The following is an 18,080-nucleotide window of genomic DNA, read 5'->3' on the forward strand; positions in this document are numbered from 1 at the left end:
ATGATGTTCTATTGGCTCCTTCTAAGAGGTAATAAGAACTGTCTTAATTCATGGATCTGAAGCTAAAGATACTTTAAACTTTATCCAAAGTAACGAAATTGAATTAACCCACCATGGACATCTTCAAACAGCTAACTTTTACCTTTGTTATTCTTGAGAGACTTGAAAAAACAAAAAAAAAAAATTTGAATATAAAAGAGCCAAAAATTCAAAAATTATTTTTACTTTTAACTTAAAAAACTTTTAAAATAAAGAATAAAGCAAATCAAAAGATGGTCAAATGGTCAATAAAATAACCTGTTCATCTAATGGAGCTTAAAGCTATTTTATTATGTAAGCTAGGAAGGTGATGAATGAACCCACTTAGCTTTGAGCAGGTGCCACTGTAGTCATTGTCAGGGATGACAGTATAGAAAAGGCAACAATATCTATTAACTATTTAACTTTTTCCACATTGAAATACAAATACAAATTCTTCAAACCAAACAAAGAAGGAACTCTCTCTCTCTCTCTCTCTCTGTGATAATATAGCTTTTGGAATTGTGGGTCCCACGTGTTCGTTGACATGTGGAGCCCACAACCGCCACCATTCTCTCTCTCTTATTTTTGTTTTTCTCAAAACAATAATCGTCAGTCTTCCCAAAGGCCCCATTACCTGTAATTATTTCTCTCCATTCTCACCTTCTTTATTCCTCTTCTTTTCTTTGTTTCTTTGTCCTTTTGTCTTTGGTTTACTTTTCTACCCTTAAATTATTAATTTAATATATTTTTATAACATCAAGCCCACGTCACTCATAAGTCACCATCATAGATAGCAATCTCAGCACGGAACAAAATTTAGTATATAAAGTGATAAGGTCTCCAAAATTATAGGGTTGGCAGTTTATATTTAGATGTAAATCCATCGAATTCCAGTTGTTTTAATGTGAATTTTTGATTATCCATTTATATTTCTAGTGGAGATTAAAAGGTGGAGTCGTGAGTTTAGAAAGAGTGGCATCGTTGCAGTTGCAGTCACAGTCGCAATCGCACTTTGTGCATTAAACAAAAAACTAGTTGGAGAAAATAAAATTTTGGAGATGAAGAGTTGAATCCATTATTTCACTAGGGTAGATGTCGAAGTGTCATTTTTGAAATTACATAGATATCATCATTAAAATATTTTTTTCATTTATTTTGTTATTTAATTATGTGTATTATACCATAATTTTGATAAGAGCATTTTAGTATTATAAAATTATTATATAATTATATTTATAATCAGATCAAATAATATCCCGATTGAAATTGAAATATTTGTATCCGTATTTGACTAGCTTTCAATCGGATTTGGATACATTTCATCACAGATTGATTTTTTTGAATACGGATTCCACTAAACAAATAAAAACACGAATCGTATATGAACTTTTGACTATCCATTTAGATCCCTATCTATTTCTCTAGGATCAATTTGGGTAATGGTCTGATATGTTCAATTGCAAGCAGTTCCAGTTTAACGACGAACAAGTTTCAGAGAGCCCTAATCCAATTGGAGATGGACATATATGACTTGTTTTGATTAAACCAAATTTGATTGACTGGTTTAATATGATCTTTAAAATTGCAAGTCGCAAGGTTCTCTCATAATAAATCCCTTTAGGCGAAAGCTTTTCTTCACCTTGGTGAGGAGATTTTATTCATTGGGTGTCATTATTCCCTCCACCCCTTTATTATAGAAAGACTGAAATGGCTTTGGTACTATTCCGAGAGTTCTATCCAACCATAAGAAACCGTGGATTAAGAAATTCTATCTTCGCCGTAGATGAAGAAAACTCGATCCATCCATTTAACCTTGTTTTATACCAATAGTTGATTAGTTCATTGTTCATGTTTGATTTTTATTATTTTTGCTATTGTTTCCTTCTTTGAATAATTAAAATGATAGAAAATCAATAAAACTAAACTAGTGTAGGCTTGTAGCAAATATCTCAATTTATTGAATCAAAAACTCTAAAAAACATAGATTCTGAAAGGAAAAACAAAGTCTTTGTTTCTTTTTTCTTGATGCAGTAGAAGTAGGGTGGGCTAGAAATCGTTCTAACACAAACGACCTTGAATCCACAAGGTAAGAGATAAGGACAAAAACGATAAATTTCAAGATGTTTTTTACAAACTCTAAAGAGACCTTATATAATAGATCAAATACAATTCAAAATTAAAAAAAAATATGCAAAAATTCAAATTTTAAAACTTTGGAGGGCTTTTTCGCCTTCGAAACGCGCCTGGATGGTCAAAAAATGTATTTTGCTTACTACCTCCAACCACTCCGGGTGGATTTCTGCTGGTCCAACTAGCTCAAATACTCATCCGATATTTTCTCTGCATCATTTCCGATTCCAATGTCTAGGGTTGCAGTCCATTCTAGCTGATTCCAACCAAATCTGGGCTTATCATGATCTGATTAATCTTAATTTCTTCTTTTCGATTCCAGTTTCTTTTGATTCCAACCAAATCTAGATCGACTCCGATCAATTTTGATCTGAACCGATACGGCCAAGATCCCATATCTGATTTTGGGTTCTTAAACCTTTCTCTAAGAACTTGATTCTTTCTTTGAAACTTGGAAGGATAGAGAGTGTCTCCTTGAAGTCTTATACTAAAAAACATGTTTTTAGACAAAATAATCAGCTTTTAACTCTTACTGGTAACTTCTGTTTAGAATGATATCTTTAGGCACTTTATATACTAATATTGGGCTAAATATTGGAGGTGCTTCCTTTTATTTGGTCCATTCATTTAGATTTTGTGCAACAAAGAATCAAGGAATGGTAGAGTAGATACACTTTGGGACCACCCTCACCCTCATCCTCATACTCATAGTATCTAACAGTGGCATTTTTTAAATCTGACATTCACTTCCAAACCGGAGATCCATCTTTAGAATTGCTTTTTGGCCACTTAAGGCCAGATTTTATATAATTTTTATTTTAATTTCAAATTGATTTCATAAAATAGTCAATAAATAGACTTTTGATTAAGAAATAGAAATTGTTTTGATGGTTTCAATTTATTTCAAGAATAAGAAATCCATTTGGTAGTTCAATTTTTAAGAATAAATTTTCTATATTTCTTTGGAAGAGCGTGGTGGCAGAAAGGGTCGTGGTGAAACCATGAGGGAAAAAAACAAAAAAGTGTGGTATCTTAGTTTTAACAAAAAGTTACTTACCCGTCAAATTAACCATGTGCTCATTAAAGAGCAAGAGTGAAATCAGTTTTAATTCAAAATTGAAACAACTTCATAGCTATTTCAGAATTTTTATTCCATTTGATTTCTATTTCACTGAATTAAGGTGCAAAACTCAAACCAAACAATTTCTGAAATAAAAATCATCCGATGAATTTGAAATAGAAATCATACCAACTCCGTCCTTAGTTTAACTCCCTGATATAACCATAAAGACAAGAATTACATTCTGGAATGGGCTTTTTTCCCAATCCACGTTCTCATTCCCACTCTGATGGTCTTTTGTTCCCGCTCGATTCTCTCTCTCTCTCTCTCTCTCTCTCTCTGTTGCTTTGCTGTTGGAAGCCTTAAATCCACATCCATTGATTCAATTGTGGATTTCTTCCAATTCTCTCCGGACTTTCATGAAACAATTACTGAATCGTTGCTGGTGAATGAAGTTCATGGTTTCCAAAGAACCCAGGAGTCTCTGCGACTCTTTTCTGACCATGAACTCATCAATGGCGTCTTCGTATTCAAAGACAAAGCTATCAAAGTAATTGAATCAATGAAGCCATTAGCTCCTCTCTTTCAATTCTTATCCTTCTTTTGCGTTGTTGATAAAAGGTCTCAGGGACTTGAGATTGCCAAGAATTCACTCAACGTCTTCCATGGCTCCATGCAGAAGCAATGGCTGCTGCTGGAGTTGGTCGGACCATTTTTGAAGGATAAAGGCCACAAGAGCTTTCACCATTGCGGAAATTGAAGGTCTTTCAGATTGAGGAATTGATGAGATATTTAAAATACTCTTGTTTCCGGTTTGAGGAGGAACATATGAGTTTAATAAGCTGCAAACAAGCAGAGCAAGTGGAAGCGAAGACAGAGACAGATTGCCACCTGCAACTTGGGCCATTGTTGTTCTCAGAAAAACACAAGCAGATCGAAAACATGAGTTATTCACTGAAAATTCCATGAATTGTTATTGACATTGAAGATTCCCCAACGTTGAAAATATTGTGTATGAGTTATACGATGAATTGTGTGTGTGTGTAGGGGTGTCAATGAATAGCCGAATCCATTTCCCAATCCATGTCCGTATCCGTTTAGCACTATCCAAATCCGTCCGGAAGCTAAACGGATGCGGATATAGATAGTCTATAGCTATCCGAAAAGCTATATTTACATATAAACGGATAAAATATCCGATCTGTATCCGTGTCTGTATCCGTTTAGCACTATCTGAATCCGTCCGAAAGTTAATCGGATACGGATGCGGATATAGCGCTATCCGAGCCAAATCTGATCTGTATCCGTGTCTGTATCCGTTTAGCACTATCCGAATCCGTCCGAAAACTAATTGGATACGGATGTGGATATAGCACTATCTGAGCCAAATCTGATCCGTTTACATCTCTATAGCCAAATCTGATCCGTTTACATTTCTCTCTCTCTCTCTCTCTCTCTCTCTTGTGTGTGTGTACTCCATGAATTGTTGTTGATGTTGAAAATATTGTGTATGAGTTATTTGATGAAATGCTTATTTAAGAGTGAGTATTCCAAAATAAGAATGCATTTTAACCAAATATTTTAGTCAAACGGCATTCTCATTCTCAATTAAGAATGCATTCTACATTCTGAGAATGCATACCAAACATAGCCTAAATTTCACACTCAAAATCAATTATATTCCTTCCCATGTATGTCCATGCATCACTTCTCTTAGCTTGGCAATCTCCATTTGGGTTGAGATTTGACTTATGAGCAAGAGTCACTACTCTCATACACCTTGAAAAGTGTGTCCGATTCTATCAACATGCAGCAAAATAGAAATTGAATGTAACAATGGAAACCTCAATTATCATACTCTTCAAAGAACAAAAATGGGCGGTGAAAGCTACAACTCTTGTAGGTTGTAGTGAAACTCTTCTAGTTTTCAAGGGTTGAACTCTTATCGGTTCCAAGTAAGTACCAATTTCATTAATCAAATTCTTCTCTACTTATATATTGAGCATAATTCTTCAAATTTATAAAAAAACATAAATAAACCCTAATCAATATCAACCATCTATGTGATTAAGTTCCTACAGCTGAGAGCGTAGAGACAATAAACCTAATAAACATAACCTTTAATAAGGTAGGTTCTTTGGCACAAAAGACATACTAAAAATAAAAATCAAATTAAAAGGGAATATTATCAAAATTGGAATAGTATTATGGAGATCCTCTTGAAAATTAGGCTTTAATCATCTTCCTTAAATCAATGTTGTCTGAATATAGACCTTTCAAAAATAGTATTAGACTGATCTTCAATATCAGATCTCCTCATAATCAACAAGGAATGTTGTTCTTCTTCAAAATTGAAAGTTCTTAGAGCGGCAAGTTTAATATACTGGAAAATTTCAGAATTAGGCTGTGTTTGGTATGCATTCTAAGTAGATTTCGCATTATCGCCTAAGAATACGAAATCGACCTAGAATACATACCAAAGGCTGCCTAAATCTTCCTAATTCAAACTGAATCATGTCAGCCAAGTTGGAAATGACAAGATCATAACCATCCGAAGTTCTCATATTAAGAAGTAAGTTCAATCAAGAAAGTGCATCTCCATTACTGAACTCAAACTTTTCCATAGTAGAAACCTCTTCAACTCAATATATGGAAAGAATATCAATTAAGATATTCCTCATAAATGCGAGTTTTCCAAAATAAGAAATGGTTGGTCAAAATCCAGATTAGTGGCAAATTTCCTAAAATCAAAATTTCCAAAATTTATGATATTTAGAAAGTTCCAGAATTGATGAGTCATCGTTCACAAAGGGCGTAGGTGAGATGGCATTCCAGGCCATGCGAGATGGGCTTGTTGAGCTCGGTTTGGTTTGTGCATGGGCCTCCATGCTGCTCCATGTGAGTCTCGTTACACTTGGACCTCCATAACATATGAGAGAGAGAGTAGGTAGAGTAGAAGTAGTTGGCAAATATCAAAATAACTCAATTTTGGCAGTTTGGCCAACTGAATTTCAAAAGTTAAGGGAAAAATAAAGTGCATTTCTTATCATTGTTGGCACTAGGGTTGCAAGTTTAGCCTTGACAACCCAAGCCCACCTTGGCCCGCCCTGAGCCCGAACAGGGTCTATGTTGAGATACCTGGACCTTGAGGGCAGGTCAGGATTGAAAATTTCTGACCCTGAGAAAAGGCGTAGGAAACACCGCCAATAAGTAGAGATCTTTTACATCAATGTAAAAGATACATAGTCAAATGAGAAGGGTAAAGGTCTCTCCGAGCAAGCAGGGTAGGTAATGCCAACACCCTCTCTATCTTTGTCTCTCTCGTCCTAGCACTTTCTCTCCTCTCTACCCCTATTGATGAACCCTGTTCTACTTTTCCCTTGGGCTCTTCCACCTTGACGGTTCAGAGAATCCTCTCACAAAAAGAAGCACATGCCAGTTTCTTTCCATTAAAAAAGGGATATATAATTTCTTAAATCTACAAGAACAACAATAATAAGGGTGTAAATTACATGGACCTTCCTTGAGCCTAAAATACATTTTCAACCTTGTGTTTCTGAAAACTACAAATGTAACCTCTGGTAGCCCCCTGGGACTCAAAAGATTAGATAAACGTTAGATAAAATGTCTATATGACCAAAATTCCCTTTCTTCTAAATGGCTTCAATCCTAACTTCAACCCCATTCTATCAACTTTGGACAAGAGGATTCAAACCACTTGGAAACGAAGGAATCGAAATGCAACAGCCCCTTCTGATCACCTGCAAATCGATTTCAAGCGACCACAAATCTCTCTGATTATTTGCAATTGACCACCGGCCTAGGTTTAAGTGTTCCGACGACTCGTAAATTGAGGGTTGCTACTCTTCCCAGCTCTATACAACCTACAAATCGAGAGATTCAACTACTCCCTTGTGAACTTCAATTCAACTTGAGTGTAAGTAAGTTGGGTAATCGATCCCTACATTCTTCAATTAAGGTTTTAGAATGGTTAATGTTCTTCTTCCCTTATAAATATCAAACCATCTTACTTAAAAACCTAAAACCCAAATGCTATTTAGGACTTTATTCAAAATAACTCGAGTTTAGAGAAATCTTCATCATAGACCTTGTAGAAACCCTAATCGAAGCTAAAATATGGTTGTTGAGATTCAAAGAGATCATGGTACTGAATTATGTCTACATGTCTATTTTGCAGGTAAGATGTCATATGGTAGTGTCAATGACAACTGAAGGTCAACGAAGTTTGAGAAAGTGAAATGTTATTTTGAAAAAAGAGCTACAGTGAGGATCTCAGAGTCAGTAAACAACAAGAATAAGCTCTATTTTTTCGTGCTATGATTAGGATTCCAAATTTTCTTTTATTTAACAAGATTTTTTTCATGACGCAAAGACCTAGTTTGGTTAAAAGGGAATTAAGTACGTGGTAGAGAATTGAAATTTGGGAAAATGACCTGATTAACCACTCTTAGGTTTGTCTTTACAAAACTAACCACGCATTCTTTTAGTTAACAAAACTGCACTATTTTGGGTTTGGATTTACAAAACAAAACTACCCAAAATAGTGGTGCACCCTCACTAAAGATCTGTTTTTTTACACTTTTACCCCCACTTCTCTCCTTCTCCAATCTTTTTCTACGAGACCATCCGCTCTGAGCCACCTTCTTCTTTCTGCCACCTCTGCTCCCTGCACCATGCGCCATGCGCCATGCGCCATGCGCCCACACAACCCCACCCGTCCCTAGCTAACAATGGAACTTTTAGTCAATGCATGCATTTATTCGTGTATTCTGGATTCAACTATAAGGACAGACAGACAGATATATATATAATAATTTCTTAATATCATATATATTACTGGCCAACAAAGAATGGAGAAAAGATAAAGGAACGATATTTTTTTTTATTGAAAAGAAAATTTATTGAAGAAAACCTCTCTTCTAGAGAGGAAAGTACAAGAAGCATAAAAAAACCCAAAGATGAAGCAAAGAGAATGGAAGAATGAAATTGATACGACCAGCTGAGACTCCACTCCAGAGAGCCTTTGTCCTCATCCTCCTCCTGCTCCTCCTGGCTCTGAAGGCTCCAATTGGATTTTTGGAAGGCTTATTAATTAATCCTTTGGTTTTGTGTTTTTCCTATGACACAGGTAGCTAGGTTGGCTGTTAGTGCCACAAAGCAAATTTAAAAAAAATGGTCATTTGTCCTTGTGTGGGCCTGTGGGGGTGGCGCCGTACCTAGCGGAGAGAGAAGTTTGGAGAGTGAGGTGTCAGAGGTAGTGGTGGTGGGTGGACCGGTGGTGGAGCACAAAATCCAAATAAAATCTCAGAAAGACCTATCCTTGTCTCCTTGCTTTAATACCCATCTGGTTCGCTCGGTATAATATGATTCCCAAAAATTCACAGACTACAAAATTCCTGTTGCCATCAACACAAAATGCCTTTCTAACAAAATGCTTTTAAGTCCAATCAGATTCGTTCAATATAGAGTTAGAAGCCCATGCACAGATCAAGACAGGGTAGTGTAATATACGCGCAGAGTTAAGATAGTTAGAGATAGAGTCACCAAGCATATCCTGTTTTAGTACATTATTGCGAAAAGAAGGAGATGGGGTGGGGTGGGGCGGGGGAGAATATGCATATCATTCAGCCATCGGGTGGTGTTAAGAAGAACCCCACTTACCCAGGGGCAAATTTAACGAGTCCCTACACCATCTTGTTCCTAAGCTGTCAAATAAAATAACACGTGATAATAAAAATTGAAAAAAACCATCGAAGAAAGTGTTTATCGAGCAAATTTTTTAAGTAGACGAAAATGCATAGTTGTTCCAACAAGATTCGGTTCTTAATTCCAATGGACCCGCAACCCAAATACGCTTAGACTAGTCACATGAAAGAAAAAAGTGTCAGATGGATTCAACACAATATCCACAAAACACACAATAGGAATCGAGCTATGTCCATTTCGACAATATCACTTTGACGGGGATTCCTACATGTAAAACATGACAAAAAAAAATATGTACACAATAAATGAGCATGGTAGGACGATTTTAGCCATCTAAGCTTTTTAATGTTTTCTATAGCTTTTGAAGCAGAAAATTAATTTTAATTGCTCAAAATAATGCAAAAGTTCTCAATTGTTCGAATCATGCATCTTATCAAGCTGATTTTCGATCCAATTAATCCATTCAATATATTCACCTATTATGAATTCAATTCCAATCTTCTTATCAGAGACAGATGAGCAAAGAAGGGAAAGGGGGAAAAAAAAGAAGAAAGATGCTTTTTCTATTACTCTATAAGTAAAAGTTCCTCTACAGGAGCACATCTAGAAAGTTCTCTCTTGAAATAGTAGTATTTGGGTTACCAATTTCTCAGATTAGTATGATTGGGCCTTGACTGAGGCAACAAACTAGCTTTTCCAATCTGCTCATCTTCATCTTCAACATTGTTGAACTCAAGCCACCTCTTAGATTTGCAAAAGCTCATGAAGAAATACCCAACAACCCCAACAAGTGTCATTGAAGCACTCACTACATAGACCACTTCATTCACAATCGCCATTGCATAAATCAAAATCCCAGTTGAAACCAAACACATCACAATTGAACCTATCATTCCCATTGGTACCTGAAATGGTCTCTTCAACAAAGGATACTTCCATCTAAGCCATATAAAAGAAGAGAACTCTAATAACATACCTAAACCATACAAGAAATTCGCCACTGATATTATATTGGTGAATCCCATAAAAGAAACTCCATATGTGATGAGGGTTGATACTAAGATCCCAACCCATGGTGTATCAAACCATTTGGATCTCCATAAGAAGCATCTTGGCAAGAATCCTGTCTCAGCCATACCCAGAAGCTGAAACGAACCAGTGCTCAATTGGGCTTCAAAGACTCCAATTGCAGACACTACAACACCAATTTCGATCCAGATTTTTAGCCACTCACCTGCTATCATGCCGGCAGCTTCTGCTAAGAACCCATCATCCCATCTCTCTTGATTCAATTCAAGTGACCCAGTTGTGGACATAAGAGAGATCACATAGGCCAAACAAGTAAGAATTCCAGCTGAAAGAAGTGCTTTTGGGAAGGTTTTTTGGGGTTGGTCAACTTCCCCTCCCAAAGTACTCACGTTGTCCCAATAATTCAAGTTCCAGAACGTGGCCTGTACCTCGTGGACCACGTTTAGTTCAAGTTTATTACACGTGTCGGCTTGTCATTGGGAATTAGATCCAATATATATCAAATTTGATTCAGCATGTTAGAGTGTGTAGCAATTGAAACCAATTAAATGATTTTTTAAATGAAAACTATTTATTAGACGGTTCTATTATTTCCAGTTTGTAAACGATTTCAATTAAATAGTGTTAAACGATTTTAATATTGATTTTATTACTGGTTTGAGATAGACAGTTTTAAAAACCATTTGCATTGAAATCCAACCACTCTTACTTCTAGCCAAAATGAATGTAGTAGAGAGAGAAATTCATTTCCAACCAACACATAATTGAATTATTCAATTACGACAAAAAAAAATTTAACATTTAGGCTGTGTTTGGTATGCATTCTAGGTTGATTTCACATTCTCGAGCAATAAAAACAACTATTTTTATCATCCAAGAATGCGAAATCGACTTAGAATGCATTCCAAGAATGCATACCAAATGCTACCTTAATAATCTAATATTGCCTTGTCTTAGTTGACATGCTAAACCAATGTACAGAAAAATTACAACAAACAAACTCATTGGACACAAGAATACAGTGTTAAACGGTTCAAATTGAACCGAATCGTTTAAATAAATGATTTTAAAAATGAAATTAGAACCAAACCATTTAATAAATTTCGGTTCAATTTGAATAAAAAAGTCATGTATGTATATAGTGTATTCCCTTTCATTATTAGATGTAATCTCTCTCTCTCTCTCTCTCTCTCTCTCTCTCTCTCTCTCTCTCTCTCTCTCTCTCTCTCTCTCTCTCTCTCTCTCTCTCTCTCTCTCTCTCTCTCTCTCTCTCGCTCTACATGTGAAATGACCCATTGGGCGAGTAGAATGGTGAGAGAAGTGCGGGCCAGGCCCGAGGAGAATGGATCATTTGCATGTATGTGCATGTGAATGTACATCTGAAAGGTAACCACTTGTCCCTTTTATTTTCATAAATACCATTCCTCTCCCTGTAAATGGCAAAAATAAGACATGTGATTGCCTGATCCGATGTACGTTCACCTATACTTTACCTACAAAGGAATTGAACTGAGGCCTGGGGCACCGGGCCAAGGGAAAATTATCCTCTCCAATTCCTTATAGTGTGGCAGTGCGGCAGTGCTAGGTGGAGATGTTGACACCTAGCAGCTGCTGCATCCAATGGTCCGATCTCATTGATATGAACTATTGGATGTAGAAACTGCCAGATGTCGACATCTCCACTTGGCACTCCCGCACTGTAGGAATTGGAGAGGATAATATCACGGGTCAAGGCCGTGAAGAGTACATGAGGAGAGATAAAATTATTACTCGTACATGACGTACGTATTGTAGGCAAGGGCAAGTCATCTCCACGACTCCACATCACACACCATTTATATTATAATGGGTAAATTACACGTCATCCCCTGGTTTTCAAACGAAACTCAAATCACCCCCTGGTTTTTGAAAATACTCATCCGTCCCCCTCTACAGTAACGGTGTTAGTCTGTTGTTAGTTATTGGTGTGAAAGGACTATTTTACCCTTGTACTAAAACATTAGAATTAAATTTATAATACTACCCTCCACCCACTAGTCAAGGGTAGTTTAGGGATTTAAATTTATTTAACTTACTGACATTATCACTTAACAGCATTAAACTAACAGTAGGGACTAATTTATCATATTGGGGTCTACTACAGGGGGTGATTTGAGTTTCGTTTGAAAACCAGAGGGTGACGTGTAATTTACTCTATTATAATTGCTTCTACCAAAAAAAATTATATTATTATTGTAGACAAAACCAAGGTCTATGGGCCCGCGGCATTCGCACAAACCAACAAAATGAACAAAGGCTCGGCCACCCACCCTCATATTAATATATTTTTCTTGGAAGAATGTTTTCTGTGCCGGACACATAGGCTGTGCCTAGACACATGGGGGTGGCCAAAATGACCACCCTGCCCCCCGAATGGCAGACCCATGTGTCTGGGCGTAGGCTGCGCTGCGACATAGAGAACTCCCGCCCATTGTTCTTTCATTCATTCATTTAGAGGAGGACCCAATAAATAGACTGACCAAGCCACTTTAGCAAAAAATAAATAGAGCATTAAAGCAGTAAAGAAGTCATGTTGAAACCATAATTGGAATTGTTGGGTTTGATGGTTTTTATCTAGATGGGTTGATGGGTTGATGGGTTGGTTTAATGGTTTAGTTGGGTTGTTTCTTAGAATTGAAAGTGAAAAGTATTCAAGTGGAAGAGTAGAGTCTTCAACAAGGTTGAGCTGTTCAAGACAGTTGAAATGGTTGGTGGTTGATCATTAAGTAATGTGGAGTTTTTTTAAGAGACTTTGGAAGACATGTATAGTGGGTTTCCTATAAGGAGAGAGAAAACAAGAAGTTAGAGGAGAGCATAGAGAAAAGAGAATACAGAAAAGAGAAAAGAAGAAAAAGAAGAAGAGAGTGAGAAGCCATGTGTGTAGAGACACCAAGAGAGAGACTGAGAGGAAGTGAGTAAGTGACCAAGTAAGAAAAGAGAAGATAGAAAGGGTGTCTAAGGGAGAAGGATAGGATTGAAAAAAGAACTCCCTTGTTCAACTGTAATCACTCTATTATTCAACTTCATAGACCTTAAAGTTCATAAGATGGAGGACGAAAAGGAAATTTCTTTTGAGGTCCATTTGAGTTTGGGAGACAAATTACAAGAATTACATTGTTTTTCTTTTCTTGTTCTTAATAGAAGATTGAATCATGTAAATCTCGTCTCATGTATTTTTATTTTTTTTTTTGTTTTCTGTTCTTGTTGTTCATGCACATACTCTTTTGTGACTCAACCGACGTGAAGTGCTCACATCGGAAATAGGAAATTAACACCAGATGGACTCCATACCATTTTGAAAGTATTTGGAAAATGCTTCAAAATGTAATTTGAGTTACCAAATTAATTTGGATTTTTGAAAACAAAGATATGAGCTTTTAAAGTTTAATGGATTTGGACTAGGCCAGGCCCAGCCCGGTTCAAAATAGACCAGACAGATAAAAGCCTGAATGGAAAATTTTTCATTTTGACACTAGATGGACTATGTCGATGCCTGCTTAACGTCGACGTCACTCCTTAATGTCAAATATAGTCCATCATAAGTTGAGAACCTCAAAGCCTTCTATCGAGATACACTGGTCTCTGTTTGACACCAAACATTTTGGTTTCTGCATTGAGTGGGCATTCATCGATGTACACTTAGACATCAAAATTTATGTTTAGACGTCGAATTTTGGGTTTTTTCCCCCCTAAAGTAGGGCTCTTTGTTTTTGCATAATACACCACCTTGTGGTCCAAAATCCTTCCAAGTACATTTCTTGGACTCCAAGGGAGGTTTTGGGTCATGATTAACGACAAAACTACCTATATATTTCTATTGGTTCAAAGATTTTATCTCATTTTCAACCCTGGATGAGAAAACCATCTTGTTCATATCCAAAATCAAATGGTTTTAGGTAAGATTTGATTCTCCGCATCGGAGAGAGACTGAGGAGGTTTACTTCAACCTATAAATAGGCCATTCCCTCATGTTCAAAAAGACAAAAACAATCTTTGGAGTGTGCAAGCATCCCTTAAAACTGCAACTCAAATTTAGGTTTTGAGAGAGAAGTTAGGCTCTCCACCGTAGTGGTGAGCCTATCCACCCCAAAACTTTTATGCTTTTTCATCTTAGTTATGGTATCTACATTTTTTCTTTTTATTTTATCTCATTTGTTCGTGTATTTTACTTGTATTTTGCTTGAGAAGAGATGTATGTTGCTATTAACTCACAAGGCATTAGTGGATCATATCGATTTATTTTTTATTTATTTTTTTTGCCCCTTATTAGGTTTTTTTAGTATGTTCCCTTCATTGTATTCATTTTCCTTTAATTTCAACATTATTCATGATTCTTTTATGCATATTGCATGTGAAATGTTTAGTAATTTTATTTTTTTTTGGTGTTATTTTTTTCTATTCATATTAAAATAATGTCTTTCTACATTTTTTTTCATTTTCAATCCCTATTTTAGACCTTTTTATTCCTCTAAATGGTTTAATTTCTAAAATCTTCTTGTTTGTGTCATTTTAAGATTAGCATATACCATTTTATTTTACTATTTTTCTCCTTTTTATTCTTTTATGTTTTTATTTTTAGACTCTTTACCAAATAATACGAATTATTCCCCTGAAAGCCAATGATTTGGAAAAAGTCGTGCAGACCGAATCATATGTGAATAATTTGGGCATAGTTTTAAATCAGGAATCAAATCGGTGAATTGGCCATCGATCCTGATTTCCACCGTTCCTAATCATTGCTTCTTGAATCGAAATTGGAACAGCCGAATTGGCCGATTCCTTGTCATTTTCTTTGTAGTCCATCTTAAATCGGTTGATTCCTGATTTCTGAACTGATTCGAGTTTCACCATAAATTAGCTTAGAATTTCGATTTCTGAACCGATTCGAATCGGAATCCTCTCTGACTGATTCCGTTCCCAATTTCGAATTTTAAAACCTTCAATTCGGGTACGTTAAAAACCCGAAAAAAAACATCCCCAGGGGTTTTCACTATTCAACACTACTACTTCAACTCTTCCAATCTTCACTCTTCAACTAATCTCCAATCGTAACAGGGTCGAGGACTCGGGACTCGAGACTCGAGAGGGATTGAAAGAGACGAGGAGTTGACGATGATTGCCACCGCAGCAACGTGCATTCCGGCAATCCAGGTAACGCCTTGCTACTCCATCATTTGTCTCTCTCCCCCCGGTTCCTTCTGCCCATCATGTACGTTTGGAGAAACATTCAAACTAATTCAGTTCTAATTTTTCTGATAAAATTTGGTTTTGCAAAGCCAAGTCTTGTTGCATTTGGTGACACAACTAACCTTGTACTCTCTGAGTGTGTTTACAACATCCAGTCTGGTAACATTCCTCGGAAACATTTTTGGTGTTCTTGTCTCTTGTGGGAATGAAAAAGGAACAGAAATGTGTTTTACAAATCGTTTTCGTTTTTGCGTTCTGCCAAAACGAACTGGTGAAAAGAACAACTTCAAAACATCATTTACAGAATGGAAAATTTATGTCTATCACCCCTAGGCTTTCAAACAATTACATCTATCATCCTTGGAAATTCAAAATTACTTCTATACCTCTAAGTACTACCTCTGTTGGTTTTAGAACAAAATGACATTTTTGACCTTTTACCTTCTTCTTCTTGTTCTTCTTCCTCTTCCATCAACTCCGCCCCCACCCTGCTCCCTTCTTCCCTTTGGATAGAAGCCCCCCTCAGCTCCATCAGCGCACCAGCCCCGCCTACCCGTTTGCAGATCTCTTGCGGCCCCGTCTGTAAGACACACCATAATCAGATCTACAACACCCCAGCCCTAGCCTTTGAACACCAAGCCACACCCAGACCCTGTTCACATTGTCCCAACCCTAACCCATTGATGAAATCACCCAACCCAACCGCTGGACAGGGAACCACTGCCCTGCTCGCGTCGCTCATCTTCATCTTCAACATTGTTGAACTCAAGCCACCTCTTAGACTTGCAAAAGCTCATGAAGAAATACCCAACAACCCCAACAAGTGTCAGTGAAGCACTCACTACATAGACCACTTCATTCACAATCGCCATTACATAAATCAAAATCCCAGTTGAAACCAAACACATCACAATTGAACCTATTATTCCCATTGGTACCTGAAATGGTCTCTTCAACAGAGGATACTTCCATCTAAGCCATATAAAAGAAGAGAACTCTAATAACATACCTAAACCATACAAGAAATTCGCCACTGATATTATATTGGTGAATCCCATAAAAGAAACTCCATATGTCATAAGGGTTGATACTAAGATCCCAACCCATGGTGTGTCAAACCATTTGGATCTCCATAAGAAGCATCTTGGCAAGAATCCTGTCTCAGCCATACCCAGAAGCTGAAACGAACTAGTGCTCAATTGGGCTTCAAAGACTCCAATTGCAGACACTACAACACCAATTTCAATCCAGATTTTTAGCCACTCACCTGCTATCATGCCGGCAGCTTCTGCTAAGAACCCATCATCCCATCTCTCTTGATTCAATTCAAGTGATCCAGTTGTGGACATAAGAGAGATCACATAGGCCAAACAAGTAAGGATTCCTGCTGAGAGAAGTGCTTTTGGGAAGGTTTTTTGGGGTTGTTCAACTTCCCCTGCCAAAGTACTCACGTTGTCCCAATAATTCAAGTTCCAGAACAGAGTATTGAAGTATAGATTCCAATCTCTTTTCATCCCTGGTTGACCCAAGTTCATCCAACGGTGGGGTTTAATTTTGGGTATTGAAGCAGTAGCCATTACCAGAAATGGCATGAGTGAGATTGTACCTAGAGCAACTGAAGCATAACTAAATATTGTTAGGCTAGTGTAGTTAAGGAAAGATAAGATAAAGGTAGCAGAGGAGACAGCTAGAAATCGAGGAAGCCCTGATGTGAAAACAGGGAACAAGAGTTTCAAGTAGTCAATACAGACGATAGGGTAGGAAGCATTGATGATGACTCCACTAGAGAATTTCCATGACCCCATGAGGAAGCCCCAGAAGGGGCCAAACGCATGAGAAGCCCATATGATATAACCACCATTGCCGGGGAAAGTGGTGGCAAGTTCGGCGGTAAGGAGGGCTTGTGGGATACTCCAGATGAAAGGAAATATAAGGAAGCCAAGGATTGCGAAGAAGGGTCCGGTAGCCTTTACAGCTAATTCTTCTCCAAAAGGGCCACCAGAGACTTGGAAGTGGATTAGGAAGATGAGAGGCAGAAGGGTTAGCTTCCTTTGATTGTTGTTGTTGATAGTTTCTTTTGGTTCTTCAAGAATCTGAGGAGAGTTTCCCATTGTGGGTTGCTCTTACCACTCACCACTGCCTTACCCAATTTGTTGTGTGTGTGTGTGTGTGTGTTTTGGATATATATATATATATATAGGGAAGCAGTTTTCTATCCGGGAGTGTGGCTTACGCTAGCACTCCTATGTGTCTATCTCTCTCCTCCTTAAAATATGGGGATAGAGGTGTCTTTTCACAGAGATCTTTTTCCCATATATATACTAGGCTCTCACCATTGCGGGGTCTACAGAGGATCATAATGTATACAGCTTTATCCCGCTTGTGTCAATCCAAGATATGTATGGAATTGGAAATGATTAAGGGTGTGTTTGGTTGGTTAAAAAATAGATAGGAAGAAAAAGAGACAAAAAGAATGTTTTATGGTTGCATGGAGTTTGTGCTCAAACATAGGAGCACGCAAAACTACTGCCCACCGTCATAAATTAAAAAATCCTAATTTCAAAAATCTCATCCATATTGATGCCTTTGTGTGTTCTCATTGGCCCCGCATTGAGAACACCACCGGATAAGTTCTCTTGCTTTTTTGTTTTTATATATGTTGGGTGCTGTTCTCTGTGGAGGAGTGTGGCCCCTATGCATACAGGACCAGTGAGAGGGGACATAGAAGCATCTTGGGCGGTACACTCCTCCCCCCCCCCCCCCCCACAAACTCCATCTATGTTTTACCAACCAAACACATGTTAAAATGGAACAGTCCAAATTCTAAAATTTAGATTGCCGTTGTAATTAGGGATGTAAATGGATAACCGACATTCGAATCCGCATT

The 18,080-nt window shown here is 37.3% G+C and overlaps 2 protein-coding genes across 2 annotated transcripts; both read right to left on the reverse strand.

Annotated features, from left to right (window-relative positions):
* Positions 1 to 9,566: 9,566 nt before the first annotated feature.
* LOC122672137 (probable polyamine transporter At3g13620) lies at positions 9,567 to 15,725 on the reverse strand. Its single transcript, XM_043869634.1, has 3 exons — positions 15,635 to 15,725; positions 15,316 to 15,461; positions 9,567 to 10,389 (listed from the first exon to the last, which is right to left on the reverse strand). The coding sequence occupies exons 1-3, from the start codon at positions 15,723 to 15,725 to the stop codon at positions 9,577 to 9,579; spliced, it is 1,050 nt and encodes a 349-aa protein (XP_043725569.1). The 3' UTR covers positions 9,567 to 9,576.
* A 157-nt stretch (positions 15,726 to 15,882) lies between these two features.
* On the reverse strand, positions 15,883 to 17,330 carry LOC122672138 (probable polyamine transporter At3g13620). The gene has a single exon (XM_043869635.1). It carries the CDS (start codon positions 17,302 to 17,304, stop codon positions 15,883 to 15,885), a length of 1,422 nt encoding a protein of 473 aa, XP_043725570.1. The 5' UTR covers positions 17,305 to 17,330.
* Positions 17,331 to 18,080: the final 750 nt, after the last annotated feature.

The sequence above is a fragment of the Telopea speciosissima genome, chromosome 8, assembly GCF_018873765.1.
Source record: "Telopea speciosissima isolate NSW1024214 ecotype Mountain lineage chromosome 8, Tspe_v1, whole genome shotgun sequence".
Lineage (NCBI taxonomy): Eukaryota > Viridiplantae > Streptophyta > Magnoliopsida > Proteales > Proteaceae > Telopea > Telopea speciosissima.